This window comes from Pelophylax lessonae (genome assembly GCF_965119305.1).
Source record: "Pelophylax lessonae genome assembly, chromosome: 12".
Taxonomy (NCBI): Eukaryota; Metazoa; Chordata; class Amphibia; order Anura; family Ranidae; genus Pelophylax; species Pelophylax lessonae.
Genome location: NC_138779.1, coordinates 224351185 through 224378357, shown reverse-complemented (window position 1 = coordinate 224378357; position 27173 = coordinate 224351185). Strand labels below are relative to the sequence as shown.

The 27173-nt window shown below is 52.6% G+C and overlaps 1 protein-coding gene across 2 annotated transcripts; it reads left to right on the top strand.

The window, feature by feature from the left end:
• Nucleotides 1-27173, top strand: ZBTB17 (zinc finger and BTB domain containing 17). 2 transcript variants are annotated; one of them, XM_082273750.1, is made up of 15 exons: nucleotides 1-93; nucleotides 6200-6406; nucleotides 8157-8348; nucleotides 9893-10009; nucleotides 11337-11426; nucleotides 12043-12437; nucleotides 18596-18738; nucleotides 18824-19124; nucleotides 19214-19301; nucleotides 19595-19711; nucleotides 20071-20191; nucleotides 20750-20880; nucleotides 21591-21818; nucleotides 23335-23424; nucleotides 26833-27172. In XM_082273750.1, the coding sequence occupies exons 1-15, from the start codon at nucleotides 63-65 to the stop codon at nucleotides 27093-27095; spliced, it is 2514 nt and encodes an 837-aa protein (XP_082129876.1). In that variant the 5' UTR covers nucleotides 1-62; the 3' UTR covers nucleotides 27096-27172. The 2 variants fall into 2 exon arrangements, with proteins under 2 accessions (XP_082129876.1, XP_082129875.1); XM_082273749.1 differs by having other exon boundaries at nucleotides 20-126; nucleotides 26833-27173.

Here is a 27173-nt window from a genome sequence, read left to right as displayed (position 1 = left end):
TCAGCGTCTCCGACTTCCGCCCTCTTCCAAGATGGCGGCGCCCTTTGTCCGGTTGTAGCTGAATGAGGAGCCGCCGCCGCTCCGGGATGGCAGGTACCGGGGCCGGTACTTCCGGTGTGGGACATGGTGATGTCACAGTTTGCTGCTTCACTCTGTATACTGTACACTCTCCTATAACACCCCATTCCTCGGTACAACACCCTGTCTGTCCATATTACCCCCCATTCCTCTGTATTACCCCCCTATAACACCCCATTCCTCTGTATTACCCCCTATAACACCCCATTCCTCTGTATTACCCCCTATAACACCCCATTCCTCTGTATTACCCCCTATAACACCCCATTCCTGTGTATTACCCCCCTATAACACCCCATTCCTCTGTATTACACCCCATTCCTCTGTATTACCCCCTATAACACCCCATTCCTCTGTATTACCCCCCTATAACACCCCATTCCTCTGTATTACCCCCTATAACACCCCATTCCTCTGTATTACCCCCCATTCCTCTGTATTACCCCCTATAACACCCCATTCCTCTGTATTACCCCCCTATAACACCCCATTCCTCTGTATTACCCCCCCATTCCTCTGTATTACCCCCTATAACACCCCATTCCTCTGTATTACCCCCTATAACACCCCATTCCTCTGTATTACCCCCTATAACACCCCATTCCTCTGTATTACCCCCCATTCCTCTGTATTACCCCCCATTCCTCTGTATTACCCCCCCTATAACACCCCATTCCTCTGTATTACCCCCCTATAACACCCCATTCCTGTGTATTACCCCCTATAACACCCCATTCCTCTGTATTACCCCCCATTCCTCTGTATTACCCCCTATAACACCCCATTCCTCTGTATTACCCCCCATTCCTCTGTATTACCCCCTATAACACCCCATTCCTCTGTATTACCCCCCTATAACACCCCATTCCTCTGTATTACCCCCCTATAACACCCCATTCCTCTGTATTACCCCCTATAACACCCCATTCCTCTGTATTACCCCCCATTCCTCTGTATTACCCCCCTATAACACCCCATTCCTCTGTATTACCCCCCTATAACACCCCATTCCTGTGTATTACCCCCCTATAACACCCCATTCCTCTGTATTACCCCCGATTCCTCTGTATTACCCCCTATAACACCCCATTCCTCTGTATTACCCCCTATAACACCCCATTCCTCTGTATTACCCCCTATAACACCCCATTCCTCTGTATTACCCCCCTATAACACCCCATTCCTCTGTATTACACCCTATAACACCCCATTCCTCTGTATTACCCTCTATAACACCCCATTCCTCTGTATTACCCACCTATAACACCCCATTCCTCTGTATTACCCCCTATAACACCCCATTCCTCTGTATTACCCCCCTATAACACCCCATTCCTCTGTATTACCCCCCTATAACACCCAATTCCTCTGTAATACCCCCTATAACACCCCATTCCTCTGTATTACCCCCTATAACACCCCATTCCTCTGTATTACCCCCCTATAACACCCCATTCCTCTGTATTACCCCCCTATAACACCCCATTCCTCTGTATTACCCCCCTATAACACCCCACTCCTCTGTATTACCCCCTATAACACCCCATTCCTCTGTATTACCCCCTATAACACCCCATTCCTCTGTATTACCCCCCTATAACACCCCATTCCTCTGTATTACCCCCCTATAACACCCCATTCCTCTGTATTACCCCCTATAACACCCCATTCCTCTGTATTACCCCCTATAACACCCCATTCCTCTGTATTACCCCCCTATAACACCCTATTCCTCTGTATTACCCCCCATTCCTCTGTATTACCCCCTATAACACCCCATTCCTCAGTATTACCCCCCTATAACACCCCATTCCTCTGTATTACCCCCCTATAACACCCCATTCCTCTGTATTACCCCCTATAACACCCCATTCCTCTGTATTACCCCCCCCATAACACCCCATTCCTCTGTATTACCCCCCTATAACACCCCATTCCTCTGTATTACCCCCTATAACACCCCATTCCTCTGTATTACCCCCCTATAACACCCCATTCCTCTGTATTACCCCCCATTCCTCTGTATTACCCCCTATAACACCCCATTCCTCAGTATTACCCCCCTATAACACCCCATTCCTCTGTATTACCCCCCTATAACACCCCATTCCTCTGTATTACCCCCCCATAACACCCCATTCCTCTGTATTACCCCCCCATAACACCCCATTCCTCTGTATTACCCCCCTATAACACCCCATTCCTCTGTATTACCCCCTATAACACCCCATTCCTCTGTATTACCCCCTATAACACCCCATTCCTCTGTATTACCCCCTATAACACCCCATTCCTCTGTATTACCCCCCCATAACACCCCATTCCTCTGTATTACCCCCCCCCCATAACACCCCGTTCCTCTGTATTACCCCCCCCCCCCCCCATAACACCCCATTCCTCTGTATTACCCCCCTATAACACCCCATTCCTCTGTATTACCCCCCTATAACACTCCATTCCTCTATATTACCCCCTACAACACCCCATTCCTCTGTATTACCCCCCTATAACACCCCATTCCTCTGTATTACCCCCTATAACACCCCATTCCTCTGTATTACCCCCCCCCCATAACACCCCATTCCTCTGTATTACCCCCCTATAACACCCCATTCCTCTGTATTACCCCCTATAACACCCCATTCCTCTGTATTACCCCCCTATAACACCCCATTCCTCTGTATTACCCCCTATAACACCCCATTCCTCTGTATTACCCCCTATAACACCCCATTCCTCTGTATTACCCCCCATTCCTCTGTATTACCCCCCCATAACACCCCATTCCTCTGTATTACCCCCCTATAACACCCCATTCCTCTGTATTACCCCCTACAACACCCCATTCCTCTGTATTACCCCCTAGAACACCCCATTCCTCTGTATTACCCCCCATCTAGAGTGTCTTGAAAAAGTATTCACACCCCCTGAAATCTCCCACATTTTCTCATGTTACACCCAGAAATGTATTTTATTGGGATTTTCTGTGATAGACGACACAAAGTGGCCATAATTGTGAAGTGGAAGGAAAATGATAAATGATACAAATAAATCTGTGAAAAGTGTGGCTGCATTTGTATTCACCCCCCGGAGTCAATACTTTGTAGCTCCGCCTTTCCCTCCAATTACAGCTGGGAGTCTTTTTGGGGATGTCTCTACCAGCTTTGTACATCTAGAGAGGACATTTCTGCCCATTCTTCTCTGCAGAATATCTCATCTCTGTCAGATTGGATGGAGAGCGTCTGTGATCAGCCACAGATTCTCAATGTGATTTAGGTCTGGACTGTGACTGGGCCATTCTAACACATGAAACCATTCCATTGTAGCTCTGGCTGGATGTTTCGGGTCGTTGTCCTGCTGGAAGGTGAACCTCCGCCCCAGTCTCAAGTCTTTTCTTCTAAGATTGTCCTGTATTTGTCTCCATCCATCTTCCCATCAACTCTGACCAGCTTCCCTGTCCCTGCTGAAGAAAACCATCCCCACACCATGATGCTGCCACCACCATGTTTCACAGTGGAGATGGTGTTTTCAGGGGGATGGGCAGTGTTAGTTTTCCCCCAGTGTTATTTTACTTTTAGGCCAAAAAGTTGAATTTTGGTCTCCTCCTAGCAGAGCTCCTCCCCCCACATGTTTGCTCCTCCCCCACATGGTTTCTCCCAAACTGCAATGGGGACTTCTTATGTCTTTCTTCCACCAATGGCTTTCTTCTTCTCACTCTTCCATAAAGGGCAGATTTGTGGAGCCCACAACTAATAGTTGTCCTGTGGACAGATTCTCCCACCTGAGCTGTGGATCTCTGCAGCTCCTCCAGAGTTCCCATGGGCCTCTTGGCTGCTTCTCTGATGAATGCTCTCCTTGCCCGGCCGGTCAGTTTAGGTGGACGGCCATGTCTTGGTAGGGGCCCGGCCGGTCAGTTTAGGTGGACGGCCATGTCTTGGTAGGGGCCCGGCCGGTCAGTTTAGGTGGACGGCCATGTCTTGGTAGGGGCCCGGCTGGTCAGTTTAGGTGGACGGCCATGTCTTGGTAGGGTTGCCCGGCCGGTCAGTTTAGGTGGACGGCCATGTCTTGGTAGGGGCTGGCCGGTCAGTTTAGGTGGACGGCCATGTCTTGGTAGGGGCCCGGCCGGTCAGTTTAGGTGGACGGCCATGTCTTGGTAGGGGCCCGGCTGGTCAGTTTAGGTGGATGGCCATGTCTTGGTAGGGGCCCGGCCGGTCAGTTTAGGTGGACGGCCATGTCTTGGTAGGGGCCCGGCTGGTCAGTTTAGGTGGACGGCCATGTCTTGGTAGGGTTGCCCGGCCGGTCAGTTTAGGTGGACGGCCATGTCTTGGTAGGGGCTGGCCGGTCAGTTTAGGTGGACGGCCATGTCTTGGTAGGGGCCCGGCCGGTCAGTTTAGGTGGACGGCCATGTCTTGGTAGGGGCTGGCCGGTCAGTTTAGGTGGACGGCCATGTCTTGGTAGGGGCCCGGCCGGTCAGTTTAGGTGGACGGCCATGTCTTGGTAGGGGCCCGGCTGGTCAGTTTAGGTGGATGGCCATGTCTTGGTAGGGGCCCGGCCGGTCAGTTTAGGTGGACGGCCATGTCTTGGTAGGGGCCCGGCTGGTCAGTTTAGGTGGACGGCCATGTCTTGGTAGGGTTGCAGTTGTGCCATACTCTTTCCATTTTCCCATGATGGATTGAGCAGCGCTCCGTGAGATGGTCAAAGCTTGGGATATATTTTTATAACCTAACCCTGCTTTACACTTCTCCACAACTTTATCCCTGACCTGTCTGGGGGGTTCCTTGGCCTTCATGATGCTGTTTGTTCACTAAGGTTCTCTAACAAACCTCTGAGGGCTTCACAGAACAGCTGTATTTATACTGAGATTAAATGACACACAGGGGACTCTATTTACTAATTAGGTGACTTCTAAAGGCAATTGGTTCCACTAGATTTTCATTAGGGTTTTAGAGTAAAGGGGGTGAATACAAATGCAGCCACACTTTTCACAGATTTATTTGTATCATTTATCATTTTCCTTCCACTTCACAATTATGGCCACTTTGTGTCGTCTATCACATAAAATCCCAATAAAATACATTTACATTTTTGGCTGTAATATGAAAAAATGTGGAAAATTTAAAGGGGTGTGAATACTTTTTCAAGGCGCTCTATATGGATGGGAGGAGCCTTGCACCCAAAGATGGCCACCCTCCTCTGTAGATATTACATGGGTGGGAGGAGCCCCGGACCCAGGAATGCCCCCCCCCCCCTCTGTGGGTATTATATGGATGGGAGGAGCCCTATATATCCCCTATTTCTCTGTATTACACCCATCTATATAAACCCTCTCTCTGTATTACCCCCATCTATATGTTCCCTATTTCTGTATTACCCCCATCTATATACCCCCTCTGTATTACCCCATCTCTATATCCCCTCTCTCTGTATTACCCCATCTCTATACCCCTTCTATATCCCCTTTCTCTGTATTATATCTATATGCCCCCTCTCTCTTTCTGTATTACCCCCATCTATATGCCCCCTCTCTCTGTATTTCCCCCATCTATATACCCCCTCTCTCTGTATTAGCCCCATCTCTATACCCCCTCTCTCTGTATTACCCCCCTTCTATATCCCCTTTCTCTGTATTATATCTATATGCCCCCTCTCTCTGTCTTTATTACCCCCATCTATATGCCCCCTCTCTCTGTCTGTATTACCCCCATCTATATACCCCCTCTCTCTGTATTTCCTCCATCTATGTACCCCCTCTCTCTGTATTTCCTCCATCTATATACCCCCTGTCTCTGTATTTCCCCATCTATATACCCCCTCTCTCTGTATTTCCCCATCTATATACCCCCTCTCTCTGTATTACCCCCATCTATATGCCCCCTCTCTCTGTATTTCCCCCATCTATATACCCCCTCTCTCTGTATTTCCCCCATCTATATACCCCCTCTCTCTGTATTTCCTCCATCTATATACCCCCTCTCTCTGTATTTCCCCATCTATATACCCCCTCTCTCTGTATTAACCCCCATTTCTATTTATCCCCATCTCTCTGCTGGGAGGGGAGGAGTCTGGGCTGGGATGGGGGAGGAGTTCTGGTCCCATAAGCTGACGCTCAGTCTCTTTGCAGCCATGGATTTCCCGCAGCACAGCCAGCTGGTCCTGGAGCAGCTCAACCAGCAGCGCCAGCTGGGCCTCCTGTGTGACTGCACCTTCGTGGTGGACGGCATCGACTTCAAGGCGCACAAGGCGGTGCTGGCGGCCTGCAGTCAGTACTTCCGCATGCTGTTCCTGGAGCAGAAGGACGTCGTCCACCTGGACATCAGCAACGCCGCTGGTAGGTCCCAACACTGCCCCCCCCCCCGGTCATGTTCACCTAACCCCTCCCCCATCCTGTTCACCTATCAGATGGTGTCTCTTCTTTACAGGCAATCTGCAGCCAGAGGGTTTTAGTTTTGGATGGAGTAGCGAGGGGTTCGGCCCCCTGTCAGGTGTTTATCTGTGTCCCCACTGGGGGGATTCACCCTCTCTGTCCTGAGGAGAGCGCCGGCTGCTTTGGAGGGAGGAGAGTGCCGGGGAGGGAGGAGAGCGTCGGCTGCCGGGGAGGGAGGAGAGCGTCGGCTGCGGGGGAGGGAGGAAAGTGCCGGCTGCCGGGGAGGAAGGAGAGTGCTGGTTGCTGGGGAATGAGGAGAGCCCCGGCTGCTTTGGAGGGAGGAGAGCGTCGGCTGCCGGGGAGGGAGGAGAGCGTCGGCTGCCGGGGAGGGAGGAGAGCGTCGGCTGCCGGGGAGGGAGGAGAGCGTCGGCTGCCGGGGAGGGAGGAGAGCGTCGGCTGCCAGGGAGGGAGGAGAGCGTCAGCTGCCGGGGAGGGAGGAGAGCGCCGGCTGCGGGGGAGGGAGGAGAGCGCCGGCTGCGGGGGAGGGAGGAGAGCGCCGGCTGCGGGGGAGGGAGGAAAGCGCCGGCTGCGGGGGAGGGAGGAGAGCGCCGGCTGCCGGGGAGGGAGGAAAGCGACGGCTGCGGGGGAGGGAGGAAAGTGCCGGCTGCCGGGGAGGAAGGAGAGTGCTGGTTGCTGGGGAATGATGGGGAGCCCCGGCTGCTTTGGAGGGAGGAGAGTGCCGGGGAGGGAGGAGAGCGTCGGCTGCTGGGGAGGGAGGAGAGCGCCGGCTGCGGGGGAGGGAGGAAAGTGCCGGCTGCCGGGGAGGAAGGAGAGTGCTGGTTGCTGGGGAATGAGGAGAGCCCCGGCTGCTTTGGAGGGAGGAGAGCGTCGGCTGCCGGGGAGGGAGGAGAGCGTCGGCTGCCGGGGAGGGAGGAGAGCGTCGGCTGCCGGGGAGGGAGGAGAGCGTCGGCTGCCGGGGAGGGAGGAGAGCGTCAGCTGCCGGGGAGGGAGGAGAGCGCCGGCTGCGGGGGAGGGAGGAGAGCGCCGGCTGCGGGGGAGGGAGGAGAGCGCCGGCTGCGGGGGAGGGAGGAAAGCGCCGGCTGCGGGGGAGGGAGGAAAGCACCGGCTGCCGGGGAGGGAGGAAAGTGCCGGCTGCCGGGGAGGAAGGAGAGTGCCGGCTGCCGGGGAGGAAGGAGAGTGCTGGTTGCTGGGGAATGAGGAGAGCCCCGGCTGCTTTGGAGGGAGGAGAGTGCCGGGGAGGGAGGAGAGCGCCGGCTGCGGGGGAGGGAGGAGAGCGCCGGCTGCGGGGGAGGGAGGAAAGCGCCGGCTGCTGAGGAAGGAGGAGCTTCACTGCTAGGATAGTGTGACATTTTCACTACTTCTGCTATAGAGGAGAACTGTACAGGGTGACACCATTCCTCTGTACATTGTTCATCTCTCTCCATGTCTGTGTGCGTGTCGCCCCCGTGTCTGTGTGTGGTCCCCCCCCCCCCCCCCCCGTGTCTGTTTGCGGTCCCCCCCCCCCCCCCCCCCGTGTCTGTTTGCGGTCCCCCCCATGTCGGTGTGTGTGTCGCCCCCGTGTCTGTGTGTGGTCCCCCCCCCCGTGTCTGTTTGCGGTCCCCCCCGTGTCTGTTTGCGGCCCCCCCATGTCTGTTTGTGTTTCCCCCCATGTCAGTCTTCTCTCCCTCTGACTCTCACCCTCTGTCTTCGCCAGGACTGGGCCAGGTTCTGGAGTTCATGTACACGGCCCGCCTCCACCTGACCCGGGAGAATGTGGAGGACGTCCTGGCGGTGGCCGGCTTCCTGCAGATGCAAGAAATAGTCAACGCCTGCACGGCCCTGAAATCTCTGAGTATTGGCGCAGTACCAGCGACCCACAGCCTGGAGGCGCTCTCATCTCCACAAGGTGCTGTACTAATGTTGTAGGCTGCTTCTCCTGTGTTTCGATAATGGGGCCCTTTATCCCCCGCAGCAGAGGGCGGCCGTTCCTGGGTGCAGGGCTCCTCCCATGGAAGTAACAATAGTGAGGAAATAATGAATAAGTGAACCTGATTGGTGAAACGCGTCTGCTGTTTGGGACATCTGTTCATTGGCTTTCATGTTTTTGGAGAAATAAAGACTTTTTATCCGCTGACACTGGGGTGCTGCCAAACCATTTCCTCACTATTGGTACTTCCATGGCCCACAGACCTGACCTGCACCCAGCACAGATTGGATACTTATCTCTCACCTGGAGCGGCATCAACCCCTTTGTGATAGTGCAGGGCTCCTCCCACCCATGTAATACCCACAGAGGGAGGCGGCAATTCCTGGGTCCGGGGCTCCTCCCACCCATGTAATACCCACAGAGGGAGGCGGCAATTCCTGGGTCCGGGGATCCTCCCACCCATGTAATACCCACAGAGGGAGGCGGCAATTCCTGGGTCCGGGGCTCCTCCCACCCATGTAATGCCCACAGAGGGAGGCGGCAATTCCTGGGTCCGGGGCTCCTTCCACCCATGTAATACCCACAGAGGGAGGCGGCAATTCCTGGGTCCGGGGCTCCTCCCACCCATGTAATACCCACAGAGGGGGGTGGCAATTCCTGGGTGCAGGGCTCCTCCCACCCATGTAATACCCACAGAGGGGGGTGGCCATTCCTGGGTGCAGGGCTCCTCCCACCCATGTAATACCCACAGAGGGAGGCGGCAATTCCTGGGTCCGGGGCTCCTCCCACCCACGTAATACCCACAGAGGGAGGCGGCAATTCCTGGGTCCAGGGCTCCTCCCACCCATGTAATACCCACAGAGGGGGTGGCCATTCCTGGGTGCAGGGCTCCTCCCACCCATGTAATACCCACAAAGGGAGGCGGCAATTCCTGGGTCCGGGGCTCCTCCCACCCATGTAATACCCACAGAGGGAGGCGGCAATTCCTGGGTCCAGGGCTCCTCCCACCCATGTAACACCCACAGAGGGGGGTGGCCATTCCTGGGTGCAGGGCTCCTCCCACCTATGTAATACCCAGAGAGGGGGGTGGCCATTCCTTGGTGCGGGGCTCCTCCCATCCATATAATCTCTAACTAACCTCTGAGGGCTTCACAGAGCAGCTGTATTTATACTGAGAATAAATGACACACAGGGGGACTCTATTTACTAATTAGGTGACTTCTGAAGGCAATTGGTTCCACTAGATTATAGTTCGGGGTATCGGAGTAAAGGGGGGTGAATACAAATGCAGCCACACTTTTCACAGATTTATTTGTATCATTTATCATTTTCCTTCCACTTCACAATTATGGCCACTTTGTGTCGTCTAAAATCCCAATAAAATACATTTCTGGGTGTAACATGCGGGAATGTGGGAAATTTCAGGGGGTGTGAATACTTTTTCATGGCTCTGTACGGTGTCGGTGTTCTCAGTACATTGCAGTAATCTAACGCAGAGTCTGTCTTGTCTGTCTGTCCAGCAGAAGTCTCCCAGCCGGAAGGAGAGTTCCCCGCTCCAGCTGTGGGGGGAGAGACTGTTATGGAGTCCAGTGGTGCCGGGCAGTCTGTGTATTCAGAGGGCGATGGAGCCGCTGAGGAGGGTGAGTGTTACCCCAGCAGGGGGATCAGCAGAGGAGTGTTACACCCCAGCAGGGGGATCAGCAGAGGAGTGTTACACCCCAGCAGGGGGATCAGCAGAGGAGTGTTACACACCAGCAGGGGGGTCAGCAGAGGAGTGTTACACCCCAGCAGGGGGGTCAGCAGAGGAGTGTTACACCCCCAGCAGGGGGATCAGTGGAGGAGTGTTACACCCCAGAGGGGGGATCAGTGGAGGAGTGTTACACCCCAGAGGGGGGATCAGTGGAGGAGTGTTACACCCCAGAGGGGGGATCAGCAGAGGAGTGTTACACCCCAGCAGGGGGGTCAGCAGAGGAGTGTTACACCCCAGCAGGGGGGTCAGCAGAGGAGTGTTACACCCCAGCAGGGGGGTCAGCAGAGGAGTGTTACACCCCAGCAGGGGGGTCAGCAGAGGAGTGTTACACCCCCAGCAGGGGGATCAGCGGAGGAGTGTTACACCCCAGAGGGGGGATCAGTGGAGGAGTGTTACACCCCAGAGGGGGGATCAGTGGAGGAGTGTTACACCCCAGAGGGGGGATCAGTGGAGGAGTGTTACACCCCAGAGGGGGGATCAGCAGAGGAGTGTTACACCCCAGCAGGGGGGTCAGCAGAGGAGTGTTACACCCCCAGCAGGGGGATCAGCGGAGGAGTGTTACACCCCAGCAGGGGGATCAGCAGAGGAGTGTTACACCCCAGCAGGGGGATCAGCAGAGGAGTGTTACACCCCAGCAGGGGGATCAGCAGAGGAGTGTTACACCCCAGAAGGGGGATCAGCAGAGGAGTGTTACACCCCAGCAGGGGGATCAGCAGAGTTTGCTCCACTTATTGGGATGTATCTGCACCTGGGGGGGGGGGTGGACTGGACCTCCCATGTTTCTGTGTCTGAGGTGAGCTGGCTGTCAGTCCCAGTGTTGGAATTCTCACAGACAGGGGAGCAACCTGCACAATCGGGGGGAGGGCCCTGCGCAGACGGGGGGAGGGCCCTGCGCAGACGGGGGGAGGGGCCCTGCGCAGACGGGGGGAGGGCCCTGCGCAGACGGGGGGAGGGCCCTGCGCAGACGGGACTGCGCAGACGGGGGGAGGGCCCTGCGCAGACGGGGGGAGGGCCCTGCGCAGACGGGGGGAGGGCCCTGCGCAGACGGGGGGAGGGCCCTGCGCAGACGGGGGGAGGGCCCTGCGCAGACGGGGGGAGGAGCCTGCGGCAGACTACGCTTCTACATAATGGAGTTCACTTTAAGATGAATGGTATAAATCTGCAATGGAATCCAGCGACTGATTGATGTCTGTTCTCTCTCTCTCTATTGGCTGCAGGAGATATTGGAGGCAGTCAGGGCACCCAGGCAGAGGAAGGGGCCGCACCCCGCGTGCCTCAGGAGGAGGGCATGGTGTCTACAGAAGGGGGTGAGTTGGTGACTTGTAACCAATCAGTATTGTTAAATCCGCCAATAAATAATATGTGATCTCTCTGTAAATAAATGTAATATTATTATTATTAGTATTTATGTAGCGCAGACAATTTACATACTGCACAATGACATGGAGTCCCCGCCCCCGAGGAGCTTACAATCTAAGGTCTCTGCCTCACATGCGGGCCGGTTTCCTCCCAGCATGTCTTTGGGGTGAATGGATTTTACAGTTTAGGAAAGCAGAAAACTTTTATTTTTCAATAAACTTTATTGCCAATCACCTTCTAGTTGAATGACTTTTAGTTGTCGATTATAATCAGGTGGGCGAAGCAGACGTCTGCAGTCCCTGTGTGGGGGGACACACGTGGTGGCTCCATGGGGACCCCACAAGTGAAGGTAGCCACAAATATGGAAGATTTTATCCATCCTGAGCAGTGGGAATTAAATGACAACTGAAATGTCCCCTTCAGTTGTCAGACATCCCCTGTGATTGGCTGGCACTGTGCCCTGCTGCATGATGGGAACTGCCTAGGTCCCTGAGGAATAGGAGCATTGCGTGAAATGAGTTGAGGCCCCTCCCCCGCCATAACGCAGATTTACTTCTGTTGTAGGAGTCAACAATAGACAAACAAATGTCGGAATTGGTGGCGATTTGATGACGCAGGAGGCGTGGCCTGTCCAGGGGAAGGACGACAGTACAACAGCGTGCGAATCGCAAGCCAAAGAGCCGGAGATCCTGCAGGAAGAGACGCAAGAGAAGCTTCCGGCAGAGCCCGTGACGGAGCACCCCAGCCCAGAGATGGGCGACCCCCACCTGGAGGGCAGCCAGGAATCAGGACTGACCATTAATGAGGCCGGCATGGAGGAGGGGGAGGGCGTGGATGAGAACGACTCTGCCAGCAATGACGAGCAAGAGATGCCCTCAACGCCACGGCAACTGCGAGGCTCCAACTATACCGACCGCACCGAGTCCCGGCAGTACAGCTCCACCACACACGTGTGCGAGGTAAGGGGCGGGGCCAGACGAATAAAGTGTCTGAGACAAACTTTGTCTCCCGCTGCCCAGAGCAGCCAATCAGCTTTTAACCCCTTCCAATATCGGGCATTTTCACCCCCTTCCTGCCCAGGCCAGCTTTCAGCACTGTCACACTTTGAATGACAATCACGCGGTCATGGTACACTCTACCCAAATCACATTTTTATCTTTTCTTTTTTCACACAGAGCTTTTTTTTTGTTTGGTATTTAATCACCGCCGTGGTTATACCTCGGCAGGTCGGCTCTGTTACGTGAAACGACGTACATCGCTCCTTTTAGTAGTTAGTGGGGGCGCGCCAGGTGCACGCGCCAATCGGCTAGAGGGGGAGCCAATCAGTGGGTCCGGCAAGGGCGATGTCTGCTGGGCATCCGCAATCCCTCCCAGTGGAGGCAAAACGGCAATCTGACGATGTAGACACAGCAAGCCGCTGTTCTGTCAGTGATCAACACCGGGATCCTCCTATGTAGGAACACGGGGATCCTCCTATTTAGGAACACGGGGATCCTCCTATTTAGGAACACGGGGATCCTCCTATTTAGGAACACGGGGATCCCCCTATTTAGGAACACGGGGATCCTCCTATGTAGGAACACGGGGATCCTCCTATTTAGGAACACGGGGATCCTCCTATTTGGAACACAGGGATCCTCCTATTTAGGAACACGGGGATCCTCCTATTTAGGAACACAGGGATCCTCCTATTTGGAACACAGGGATCCTCCTATGTAGGAACACGGGGATCCTCCTATTTAGGAACACGGGGATCCTCCTATTTAGGAACACAGGGATCCTCCTATTTAGGAACACAGTGTTCATCCAGTGAGCCCATCCCCCACACAATTAGAAAGCACCCCCTAGGGACACATTTAACCCTTTGATCACCCCTAGGTTAACCCCTTCCCTGCCAGTGTCAGTACAGTGACAGTGCATATATATAGCACTGATCACTGTAGTAATGTCACTGGTCCCCCCAAAAATGTCAGTCAGGGGTCCGATCTGTATTGAGTCTGTAGGAAACCATCTATGAGATATTTATGAAAATCGATTCATTCTGATCTACGGACGGACGATCTCATTTCTTGAGGCCAGGAAAGTACAAACAGCCACCAAATGACCTTTTTTTGGAAAGTAGAGTCTGAGGTATTTATTAGGAGGCACGGCGCGTTTTTTGAAGTTGTATTTTGTGTCACCTTTATTGGGGAAATAAAAAAAAAAAAAAGGATTTTTACATCCGGTCACCAGTGGTGCAGTACGGCGTTATCCTATGACCAATCTTTTTTTTTTTGCCTTTCTTTTATATTTTCTTTTTACTTTTTTTTTTTTTTTTTTAACGTGCTGTGACCAGAGCAATAGAATGTTACTGTATCACCCTCCTAGAAAGGTGATAGGTAGGGAGTAGGTAGGGAGTGTATTTGCTCTGCCTGCTTATCAGGGGAGTGGCAGATAAAACTATAGTCACTCTTCTGCTTATCAGGGAGCCTGATCTGTAGTCAGGCCTGTTACATGTGTCCAGGTGTGATTCATCTGGTCTGAGGGCGTGTCCCCACTGTATCCAATAGAGGAGCCTGATCTGTAGTCAGGTGTGATTCATCTGGTCTGAGGACGTGTCCCCGCTGTATACAATAGGGGAGCCTGATCTGTAGTCAGGTGTGATTCATCTGGTCTGAGGGCGTGTCCTCACTGTATACAATAGGGGAGCCTGATCTGTAGTCAGGTGTGATTCATCTGGTCTGAGGGCGTGTCCCCGCTGTATACAATAGGGGAGCCTGATCTGTAGTCAGGTGTGATTCATCTGGTCTGAGGGCGTGTCCTCACTGTATCCAATAGGGGAGCCTGATCTGTAGTCAGGCCTGTTACATGTGTCCAGGTGTGATTCATCTGGTCTGAGGTCGTGTCCCCACTGTATTCAATAGGGGAGCCTGTTGGACAGTGGAGGAAACCCAGCCAGTGACACGCATGCTTTTGTGGCTGTCCCAGTGGGTTGGCACATGTGGTGCATCCTGGGATAGGTTATAAAAGCCAAGGACACATGTGGCAGGGGTCTTTGGGCTGGAAGCCAGGTCCCAGGAGGAGGGGGGGGGGGGCTGTCTCTCCTTCCGTTGCTGAGGATGGTGGTCACAGGCGGTCAGCCTTGTGGACCAGGAGTGTGGTGCTGAATCCAGAGGTCCAGGAAAGCTGACTGGTGGAGCAGACGGCAGAGCGACTCTGGAAAAAACAGGGTCCGTGAGTACAGGGAAGCTTGGCAACTTGGCAAGGAAGGGGATCACTCCAGTGGAGAGTCAGTGGACGGGTGTCAGCACACAGGCAGTGAAAGTAAAGGGGGTGCCAAGTTAGAACCCTGAAGAGAGAATAACTAAAGCAGGAACCTTTTAAAGTATCTTCACTTCAGTGGCAAGGTGAAACAGCGGCCTTGCTGCACTCTACAGTTAGTTGTCCACAAGATTGTGCATAGTTCATAGTTGGAGTATCCCACTAATCCCTTCCCCCATCCCAGGTCTAAATAAAAACACAAAACCCAACATCCCCTGGATTGGTTATTGACTGAGCCAAGGACTTAAACCACTTGCCAACCGCCCACCGTAATATTACTGCGGCAGGGCGGCTCGACTGCATCCAGTCACGTAGTACTACATGACTGAGTGCATGTGGTTTCGGCAGCGCGCGTGCGCCACCTGGAGCCACGCTCCCGCTGTGTTTAGACACAGTGGGAGGAGCGGCGGCACTTGCCGCTGCCCTCCCGCGATCGTCAGAAAAACCGAGAGAAGACCCGCCTGCTTATGTAAACAAAGGAGGCGGATCTTCTGTCAGACAGGCAGGAAAAGATCAGCAGTTTCAGCTAAGCTACAACCCCCGATCTCTCTGTACCTGTCACAGAACCCCTCCCCCCCACACAGTCAGTAAGCACAAATAGGCATTAATTTAACCCCTTTGATCACTCCCAGTATTAACCCCTTCCCTGCCAGTGTCATTTATACAGTGACAGTGCATGTTATTTAGCATTGATTACTCTTATTAGTGTCACTGGTCCCCAAAAAATGTAAAAAATGTCAGTTAGGGGGCCAATCTGTCGCAGTCCCGCTAAAAATCGCAGATCGCCGCCATTACTAGTGAAAATAAAAAGTCCAAAAATCTATCCCGTAGTTTGTAAACGCGATAACTTTTGCGCAAACCAATTAAAATACATTTTTGGGGATTTTTTGTTACCGAAGATATGTAGCAGAATACAGATTGGCCTAAACTGATAACACAATTAAATTTTTTACATTTTTTTATTGGGAATGTTTTATAGCAGAAAGTAAAAAATGTTTTTTTTTTTTTTTTTTTCAGAATCGTCGCTCTTTTTCTTGTTTATAGCGCAACATCTAAAAACCGCAGAGGTGATCAAATACCACAAAAATAAATCTCTATTTGTGGGAAAAAAAAGGACATCAATTGTATTTGGGTACAGTGTCGCACGACCGCGCAATTTTCCGTTAAAGTAACGCAGTGCCCAATTGCAAAAAATGGCCTGGTCATTAAGGGGGTAAAACCTTCCAGGTCTGAAGTGGTTAATTGCTGATTATCTGCTATCAGTTGCTAAGGGTAACCCAGGTGAATCCAGAAGGTGTAGATTTCCGCAGTCCTCTAGGGGGCAGTGCTGCATTACCATAGTAACACTGTACTACTCTGGAAGTGATCAGGATTATTTATTTTTTTTACACGTTGTGATTGCTTATAGCAGTGAATTTCATTGGTATAAGCAACCATTTTTACTGAATAAAACGGATTCATTCTGTGTGTTTTGTTGTAATTAGCTGTGATTGGCCCTGTCTGTACCTTGTGATCAATGTGACCAATCACAGCTAGCAACACAATTGTATACAATGGATTGCATGAAAAGAAGCCATCGGTTGTTTTGTCGCAGCGATCACATGACACCGGCAGCGAGCCGGTACACTGATCAGTCATTGGCTGGGTCCGGTGGACACAGCCGGTAAAAGGGTGCGCCGCCCGGCAAGAGGCGCGTCCTGGGAGGATGTCCTTGTACTATAGGCTGGACAGGAAGGTGTTAAATATTCATTTTCCAAGCTGTGTGGGAAAAAAATGAAAGAAGCCAATTGGTTGCTCTGGGCAACGACACCACGTGGGATCGAACGTGTCTCAATCACTTCATATTGATCCCCCCCCCCCAATGTCCTATAGTGGAGCCTTTCCCTGCTGCACCACCTTCACCTTACTCCCCAATTCATCCCTGATTGATGAATCTCAGCCAACGCATTCCAGGGGAACATCTGCCCTTCATCAGTGTCTATAGAAAGCAAAACCAGGAGCATCGTATGACAACATAACATTCTTATATATATTATGTTTTGTTATTATTGATTTCCATATAATGTGTTTGTAGCCCCAAAAAAAGAAAGAAATCCTCCCTCTGGCCTCCCCCTTCAATCTTCTAAAGGTGTAGCTGCTCCTCCCCCTTCAATCTTGCAAAGGTGTAATGGCTCCTCCCCCTTCAGTCTTACACAGGTGTAGCAGCTCCTCCCATCAGTCTTGCAAAGGTGTAACGGCTCCTCCCCCTTCCATCTTAACACAGGTGTGGCGGCCCCCCCCCTTCAGTCTTACACAGGCGTACAGCTCCCGCCTTCAGTCTTGCACAGGTGTAGCGGCTCCTCCCCCTTCAGTCTTGCATAGGTGTAGCGGCTCCTCCCCTTGAGTCTTGCACAGGTGTAGCGGCTCCTCCTCCTTCAGTCTTGCACAGGTGTAGCGGCTCCCCCCCTTCAGTCTTACACAGGTGTAGCGGCTCCTCCTCCTTCAGTCTTGCACAGGTGTAGCGGCTCCCCCCCTTCAGTCTTACACAGGTGTAGCGGCTCCCCCCCTTCAGTCTTACACAGGTGTAGCGGCTCCTCCCTCTTCAGTCTTACACAGGTGTTGCAGCTCCTCCCCTTCAGTCTTACACAGGTGTAGCAGCTCCTCCCCTTCAGTCTTGCACAGGTGTAGCAGCTCCTCCCCCTTCAGTCTTGCACAGGTGTAGCGACTCCTCCCCCTTCAGTCTTGCACAGGTGTAGCGGCTCCTCCCCCTTCAGTCTTGCACAGGTGTAGCGGCTCCTCCCCCTTCAGTCTTGCACAGGTGTAGCGGCTCCTCCCCCTTCAGTCTTGTGCCGGTGTAGCGCCTCCTCTCCTGGACTGAAACGCTTCCTCTAAGGTCACTGCACACTGTGAGCTTCTCACAATGTGCATTAGAAGTTGCAGCAAGTCAGATAGACCCCGCCCCATTTCCTGGTTGGGGGACGTTCAGCATCATCTAGCCCTTTCCTCCCCCAGAATGTCTCTGGCCCTCCCTTTTCATTCATTGGATTTCAGTTCTTTCAATCATGCAGGCTCTGCATCATATGTGGGCGTTAGCTATGCAAATACAGCCTGTCTAGGAATGCCCACTCCTCCAGACTTACACCCACCCATCAAGGCATTTCGATATTTACATAGCTCCTCCCCCTGCTTGTATCAGGGCTGAGGGCTCATGAGAGGAGTACTGAGGCCGGGTGCTGGGATGTTTTCAGGAAGCTATGTACCCCCCCCCGCCGACCCCTCCCACCAGTTATCTGCTAGCATTGCATAGAGAAGCACAGTGATGACATCACAGGATGTAAAACAAGATGTGTAAATAAAATGGAAAGGTTTTATTGAAACGTAATTTTCATGTAGATGAGGTGGGGGGGGGGGGGGGGGAACCGGGGAAGACGAAATATGGAGGGTGGGGGGAGAGAAGGCATATTTCAAGCAGATAAAACTTCAGCTTTAAAGGCCTGACACGCCGGGCATGAGATACAGTGATTGAAATGAAGCCGCTTCCAATGAAGAACCATTTGTCTTCATATCATCCATCCTCGCTTTTTGCTGAACCTTTTATTTCCTTCACTAAACATGGAGGTTTCTTGGACCCTGGTATTTGTGTCACAATGTTGGATGGTTTTATTTGGGTATTTCCTTTCTTCAGTTTTTTATTGCTGTTTCTCTCATTGTTGGGGTTCCCTCTCATCTCCTGTCATGTGACCAGGGTGGGAATAGTGAGGATGGTTTTGACGGTTGTCCCGGACGAGCCCCCATGTCAGGAGATATCAGTTGCTGACTTTGTTCTTTTTCCCGCCAGTACTGCAATAAAGAATTCACCCACACGGGCAACTACACCCGCCACATCCGCATTCATACCGGTGAGAAGCCCTACCGATGCCAGGAGTGCGACAAAGCTTTCTCTGACCCCGCCGCCTGCAAAGCCCATGAGAAAACGCACAGGTGAGTGTCAGCCATGTTGTTCCGTGCCATCAGAATCTCAGGCCTGGGGGGTGATGGGAGATAACAATCCTTCTCTGCTCTCCAGCCCCCTAAAGCCTCACGGCTGCGATGACTGCGGGAAGAGTTACCGGCTGGTGAGTCTGCTGAATCTGCACAAGAAGCGGCACTCGGGCGAGCCCAGCTACTACTGCAAGGTGTGCGGAAAACTCTTCACTACGTCCGGCAACCTGAAGAGGCACCAACTGGTCCACAGCGGGGAAAAACCCTACCAGTGCGAGTACTGCAACCGCCCGTTCTCTGACCCCACCTCCAAGATGCGTCACCTGGAGACCCATGACACCAACAAGGAGCACAAATGCCCACACTGCGACAAAAAATTTAACCAGGTGGGTGGAGCCAGTGCCACCTTTTCCAGGGCTGTATGTGGGACACCTCTTGTGTTTGCTCATCTCTGCTTTGTCGTCTTCTTGTCCAGCTGGGGAACCTGAAAGCTCACCTGAAGATCCACATTGCTGATGGACCTCTGAAGTGTCGGGAGTGCGGGAAGCAGTTCACCACCTCAGGTGATGAGACCTCCAATTTTCTCCTCCAGAGCCAGAAATTCCATCTGACTTCCACCTCTGACCTCCTACTCTGACTTCAATCTCTGACCTCAAACTCTGACCACCTCCTCTGACCTCAATCTCTGATTTCCTCCTCTGACCTCCATCTCCGATTTCCTCCCCTGACCTCAATCTCTGATTTCCTCCTCTGGCCTCAATCTCTGATTTCCTCCTCTGACTTCAGTCGCTGACCTCCACCTCTGACCTCAGTCGCTGACCTCCACCTCTGACCCAATTCCTTGTCTGTCCTACAGGAAACTTGAAGAGACATCTGCGCATCCATAGTGGGGAGAAACCTTATGTGTGCGTCCATTGCAAGAGGAAGTTCGCTGACCCCGGGGCACTACAGAGACACGTCCGAACACACACCGGTAATAATCTGACTATATACTGATCTGCATTCCCAACCTGTATCCTATACCACCCTGTCTGCCTGCTCCTTTTCTCTGCCTTCTTGTCCTCGGATGCTCTCCTATGTTCTCCTCTGCCTTAGTACTCTGCTCTCTGTCTCTGTCTCTGTGCTCTGTCTCTGTGCTCTGTCTCTGTGCTCTGTCTCTGTGCTCTGTCTCTGTGCTCTGTCTCTGTGCTCTGTCTCTGTGCTCTGTCTCTGTGCTCTGTCTCTGTGCTCTGTCTCTGTGCTCCGTCTCTGCGCTCCGTCTCTGCGCTCCGTCTCTTCTCTTTGTTCTCCTTCCTCTGTGCCTTCAATACTGTTCTATATTCTGCATTACAGGAGAGAAGCCGTGTCTGTGTGTGATATGCGGGAAGGCGTTCACCCAGGCCAGCTCACTCATTGCTCATGTCCGGCAGCACACGGGAGAGAAGCCGTACGTCTGTGAGCGCTGCGGTAAGAGGTGAGTGCTCGGGGAGACCCCAAAGAAGAGGCGGGTGCTCTGAGTGACCCTGGGAAAGAGGCGGGTGCTCTGAGTGACCCCGGGGTAGAGGCGGGTGCTCTGAGTGACCCCGGGGTAGAGGCGGGTGCTCTGAGTGACCCGGGGTAGAGGCAGGTGCTCGCGGTGACCCACGGGGAAGAGGCGGGTGCTCTGAGTGACCCCGGGGAAGAGACGGGTGCTCTGAGTGACCCCGGGGAAGAGGCGGGTGCTCTGAGTGACCCCGGGGAAGAGGCAGGTGCTGGGGGTGACCCCGGGGAAGAGGCGGGTGCTCTGAGTGACCCCGGGGAAGAGGCAGGTGCTGGGGGTGACCCCGGGGAAGAGGCGGGTGCTGGGGGGTGACCCCGGGGAGGAGGCGAGTGCTGGGGGGTGACCCCGGGGAAGAGGTAGGTGCTCGGTGTGACCCCCGGGGAAGAGGTAGGTGCTCGGTGTGACCCCCGGGGAAGAGGTAGGTGCTCGCTGTGACCCCGGGAAGATGGTCACTGCCTCTGACAGTTCATCTAACAATATTTCTTCTCTCAGGTTTGTTCAGTCCAGTCAGCTGGCCAATCACATTCGTCACCATGACAACATCCGGCCGCACAAGTGTAAGGTCTGTAATAAGGCCTTCGTCAATGTGGGTGACCTGACCAAACACGTCATCATTCACACAGGTGAGTGGATGGGCGGTCCCGTTACAGTGATGTCTGCTGACAGTGGGGTGTTATAGGTAACATTGTATTGGGGTGTTCTATGTAACATTGGATTGGGGTGTTATAGGTAACATTGTTTTGGGGGTGTTACAGGTAACATTGTATTGGGGGTGTTATATGTAACATTGGATAGGGGTGTTATATGTTACATTGGATAGGGGTGTTATATGTTACATTGGATAGGGGTGTTATAGGTAACATTGGATTGGGGTGTTATGTGTAACATTAGATCGGGGTGTTATATGTAACATTGGATCGGGGTGTTATGTGTAACATTAGATCGGGGTGTTATATGTAACATTGGATTGGGGTGTTATGTGGAACATTGAATTGGGGTGTTATATGTAACATTGGATTGGGGTGTTATGTGGAACATTGTATTGGGGGTGTTATATGTAACATTGGATTGGGGTGTTATGTGGAACATTGAATTGGGGTGTTATATGTAACATTGGATTGGGGTGTTATGTGTAACATTAGATCGGGGTGTTATATGTAACATTGGATCGGGGTGTTATGTGGAACATTGGATTGGGGTGTTATATGTAACATTGGATTGGGGTGTTATATGTAACATTGTATTGGGGTGTTATAGGTAACATTGTATTGGGGTGTTCCATGTAACATTGTATTGGGGTGTTCTATGTGCTGACAATGTAATATTTGCACAGGGGAGAAACCGTATCTCTGTGACAAGTGTGGGCGGGGCTTCAACCGCGTGGACAATCTGCGATCTCACGTGAAGACCGTCCACAAGGGAAAGGCCGGCATGAAGATGGCGGAGCACGAGGAGGGCGAGTTGGATGAGGAGGAGGTCAACATCGTGACTGTGTCCCCAGAGGACATGGTAACCTTGGCAACGGGAGACATCGCCAATGCTGGGGTCACTGAGCTGACGGGTGAGGTCACATATTCATTCACATTCGGGTCACAAGAGACCGACCAATCTGATCTCACTAGGTAATCGTTTTTGTATTAAAGAGTTAGGGAGCACAGAACTGGAGAAGCCTGTGATTGGACAGCTCTGTGGCGGTGTCACTAGGGAGAAGCCTGTGATTGGACAGTTCTGTGGTGGTGATGTCACTGGGGAGAAGCCTGTGATTGGACAGTTCTGTGGCGGTGATGTCACTGGGGAGAAGCCTGTGATTGGATAGCTCTGTGGCGGTGATGTCACTGGGGAGAAGCCTGTGATTGGACAGTTCTGTGGTGGTGATGTCACTGGGGAGAAGCCTGTGATTGGACAGTTCTGTGGCGGTGATGTCACTGGGGAGAAGCCTGTGATTGGACAGCTCTGTGGCGGTGATGTCACTGGGGAGAAGCCTGTGATTAGACAGTTCTGTGGCGGTGATGCTTTTGATTGGACAGTTCTGGTGGCGGTGATGTCACTGGGGAGAATCCTGTGATTGGACACTTCTGTGGCGGTGATGCCTGTGATTGGACAGTTCTGTGGCGATGATGTCACTGGGGAGAAGCCTGTGATTGGACAGCTCTGTGGCGGTGATGTCACTGGGGAGAAGCCTGTGATTGGACAGCTCTGTGGCGGTGATGTCACTGGGGAGAAGCCTGTGATTGGACAGTTCTGTGGTGGTGATGTCACTGGGGAGAAGCCTGTGATTGGACAGTTCTGTGGCGGTGATGTCACTGGGGAGAAGCCTGTGATTGGACAGCTCTGTGGCGGTGATGTCACTGGGGAGAAGCCTGTGATTGGACAGTTCTGTGGTGGTGATGTCACTGGGGAGAAGCCTGTGATTGGACAGTTCTGTGGCGGTGATGTCACTGGGGAGAAGCCTGTGATTGGACAGCTCTGTGGCGGTGATGTCACTGGGGAGAAGCCTGTGATTGGACAGTTCTGTGGTGGTGATGTCACTGGGGAGAAGCCTGTGATTGGACAGTTCTGTGGCGGTGATGTCACTGGGGAGAAGCCTGTGATTGGACAGCTCTGTGGCGGTGATGTCACTGGGGAGAAGCCTGTGATTAGACAGTTCTGTGGCGGTGATGCTTTTGATTGGACAGTTCTGGTGGCGGTGATGTCACTGGGGAGAATCCTGTGATTGGACACTTCTGTGGCGGTGATGCCTGTGATTGGACAGTTCTGTGGCGGTGATGCCTGTGATTGGGTAGATTTATGGGGGTGGGGTTTCTGTGTTAGGAGTGGTGGAAAGGTTCCATGTGGGAATGCTGCACACTTTGCACACAATATTCTCCTTCTATCTCAGTCTGGGGATTGTAGATTTCTAGCTGAATGCTGAGATAAAGTCACATGAACTATGGGATGGAGTTGTGTTGAGTCTCAGCAGGCCGGCCCTGGGGGAGGGACAGTAAAGTACAGTCACTATGTTCCTTGTAATGGAGAAGTAGGAATTGCAGCGTTGGGTCGGTCATGGAATGTTCTGACGCCGCTCTCTTGTCCCGTAGTTGTTCCCATCTCGGCCTCGGTGACAGCGGATGAGACGGAAGCACTTAAAGCCGAGATCAGCAAAGCTGTGAAGCAAGTGCAGGAAGCAGGTAATGATGGCGCTCCCCTCCCCCTCATGTCAGATGGGTCCACCGAGCACCTTAAAGTCAACCCATTAACCCCTTGATGCCGACAGTACCCTGATATGTGGCCCCACTGGACGGGGCTTTTTTATGGTTGGGCCCCATACAGTATCTGACAAAAGTAAGTACACCCCTCACATTTTTATAAATATTTTATTCTATCTTTTCATGTGACAACACTGAAGAAATGAGACTTTGCTACAATGTAAAGTAGTGAGTGTACAGCTTGTATAACAGTGTAAATTTACTGTCCCCTCAAAATAACTCAACACACAGCCATTAATGTCTAAACCGCTGGCAACAAAAGTGAGTACACCCCTAAGTGACAATCTCCAAATTGGGCCCAAAGTGTCAATATTTTGTGTGGCTGCCATTATTTTCCAGCACTGCCTTAACCCTCTTGGGCATGGAGTTCACCAGAGCTTCACAGGTTGTCACTGGAGTCCTCTTCCCCTCCTCCATGATGACATCACAGAGCTGGTGGATGTTAGAGACCTTCCCCTCCTCCACCTTCTGTTTGAGGATCCCCACAGATGCTCAATAGGGTTTAGGTCTGGAGACGCTTGGCCAGTCCATCACCTTTACCCTCAGCTTCTTTAGCAAGGCAGTGGTCATCTTGGAGGTGTTTGGGGTCGTTATGTTGGAATATTGCCCTGCCCCCCAGTCTCTGAAGGGAGGGGATCATGCTCTGCTTCAGTATGTCACAGTACATGTTGGCATTCATGGTTCCCTCAATGAACTGTAGCTCCCCAGTGCCGGCAGCACTCATGCAGCCCCAGACCATGACACTCCCACCACCATGCCTGACTGTAGGAAGACACACTTGTCTTTGTACTCCTCACCTGGTTGCCGCCACACACGCCTGACACCATCTGACACCAAATAAGTTTATCTTGGTCTCATCAGAGCACAGGAGATGGTTCCAGTAATCCATGTCCTTAGTCTGCTTGTCTTCAGCAAACTGTTTGTAGGCTTTCTTGTCCATCATCTTTAGAAGAGGCTTCCTTCTGGGATGACAGCCATGCAGACCAATTTGATGCAGTGTGCGGCGTATGGTCTGAGCACTGACAGGCTGACCCCTCCCCCACCCCTTCAACCTCTGCAGCAATGCTGGCAGCACTCATACGTCTATTTCCCAAAGACAACCTCTGGATATGACGCTGAGCACGGCACTCAACTTCTTTGGTGGACCATGGTGAGGCCTGTTCTGAGTGGAACCTGTCCTGTTACACCGCTGTATAGACTTGGCCACCGTGCTGCAGCTCAGTTTCAGGGTCTTGGCAATCTTCTTATAGTCTAGGCCATCTTTATGTAGAGCAACAATTCTTTATTTCAGATCCTCAGAGACTTATTTGCCATGAGGTGCCATGTTGAACTTCCAGTGACCAGTATGAGAGAGTGAGAGCGATAACACCAAATGTAACACACCTGCTCTCCATTCACACCTGAGACCTTGTAACACTAACGAGTCACATGACACCGGGGGAGGGAAAATGGCTAATTGGGTGCAATTTGGAGATTGTCATTTAGGGGTGTACTGACTTTTGTTGCCAGCGGTTTAGACATTAATGGCTGTGTGTTGAGTTATTTTGAGGGGACAGTAAATTTACACTGTTATACAAGCTGTACACTCACTACTTTACATTGTAGCAAAGTCTCATTTCTTCAGTGTTGTCACATGAAAAGATAGAATAAAATATTTACAGAAATGTAAGAGGTGTACTTATTTTTGTCAGATACTGTATCTGCGTATCTGTCTCTGTGCTTGGGGGAGCCACACACGTGCTCTCAGCGCAGAGCTCGGGGTCTCACACTAACAATCGGGACCCGGAAAGTGGGGGCCATCTTGTCCTCATTAAACTTCCTGCCCATCACTACACGGGATCGGATCTTTTCCGCCGCTACAGATGAATCCGGTAAGCTGGAGAAATGACCGGGAAGAGGGGGAGGGGGGGACATCTCTCCCGCCGCCCATAAAAGTGATCCCACGACGAATCCACCACTGGGACCACTTTTATGTGAAAGAGGACCGCCCACTGCTAGCTTCTGCTGTACCAACGGTATTTAACATCGAGGACAATGATGTATATTATGTACAGTGGGCGGTCCAGAAGTGGTTAAAAAACACAAAAGATTTTTTTTATTATTATTTTGGGCCGGTTTTTTGGAGAATGAAAGCCCAATTTGTCCTGAAGAATCCGCGGTACCATCCCCCGGAGGCAGAGTATAGCTGTGATGTTCCGTACGGTTTTACTAACATGTCAAAGTTGCAAAATTGTGTTCAGGCATTAACACTTGTTTTATCCTCAGGCAGGAAGGGGTTAAGTCCTGCCAAGGAGGAGCTCCTCCGGATTATTTTGGCTTTGTTCCGACTTCTGAGATAAGCCCCGCCCACCTGCCATCCTGTCCAGTGAGGGCATTTCATTGACCATTACCCTCTTGCCGACCACATATGTGCAGCAGGAAAGAGGGCGGGCTTTACTGCCCATGATTCACACACACATCCATGGACAGCGGAGGTTTCTGTGCTGAGCGCGCCCTCAATGCTCACTCCCAGCACAGTCACTGAGCTGTCATAGACAGCTCTCGGTCTCTAGTCATGATTGGGTGCCAGCTGGATTAGCCACTGATCAGCCAATCACAGTGGTTACATGATCAGGAAGTCCGCCCCGCCCCTTAAACATAAAGACCCCACTTAAAGGGCTGCCAAGGCTGTGCGGGAATCGATTACTGATATAGTATTGTTATTGTAGTGCAGAAAGGTGGGAGGGGCTTATCTGGGGAAGTCAGGCCGCTGGAGTGCACAGGTGGGAGGGGCTTATCTGGGAATTTGGGCCCCTGGAGTGCACAGGTGGGAGGGACTTATCCAGGAAGTTAGGCCCCTGGAGTGCACAGGTAGGAGGGGCTTATCTGTGAAGTTGGGCCCCTGGAGTGCACAGGTGGGAAGGACTTATCCGGGAAGTTAGGCCCCTGGAGTGCACAGGTAGGAGGTGCTTACTAGGGATGTCAGCGTCTGAAATTCAGGCAGGTGGGAGGGGCTTATCTCTGAAGTTGGGCCCCTGGAGTGCACAGGTGGGAGGGACTTATCCAGGAAGTTAGGCCCCTGGAGTGCACAGGTAGGAGGGGCTTATCTGGGAAGTTGGGCCCCTGGAGTGCACAGGTGGGAAGGACTTATCCGGGAAGTTAGGCCCCTGGAGTGCACAGGTAGGAGGGGCTTACTAGGGATGTCAGGCCTCTGAAATGCAGGCAGGTGGGAGGGACTCAGCTGGAGTGCACAGGTGGGAGGGGCTCCTGTGAAGGCGTGTCCTGTGTATGCAGGGGTTGGAGAATTGTGACATTTGTAGTACACTAATCCCCTTTCCACTCCTTCCACAGACCCGAACACGCAGATCCTGTATGCCTGCGACTCCTGTGGCGATAAGTTCCTGGACGCCAACAGCCTGGCAGAACACGTGCGGATGCACACGGCGCAGGCGCTGGTCATGTTCCAGTCGGACACGGACATTTATCAGCAGTACAATGCGCAGACCACATGGCACACGGAACACGTGGTCCAATCCGGCGACCTGCTCTTCCGCCAGCGGGACGGCACAGAGGTGCAACCACAGCCCATGGATTGTCAGAGTCCGGGGGAGTAAGTGCACTTTGGGGATGGACTGTGGGGGATGTGAGGGCGGGCCCAGCGCAGGGGGGAGGGGCCGGCGCTGTCTCATCGC

Coding starts and splice junctions, on each gene's coding strand:
- ZBTB17 (XM_082273749.1), top strand. CDS start 63: ATGAGGAGCCGCCGCCGCTCCGGGATGGCAGGTACCGGGGCCGGTACT. Junction 6,407..8,156: donor GGACATCAGCAACGCCGCTG/GTAGGTCCCAAC, acceptor TGTCTTCGCCAG/GACTGGGCCAGGTTCTGGAG. Junction 19,712..20,070: donor ACACGTCCGAACACACACCG/GTAATAATCTGA, acceptor TCTGCATTACAG/GAGAGAAGCCGTGTCTGTGT.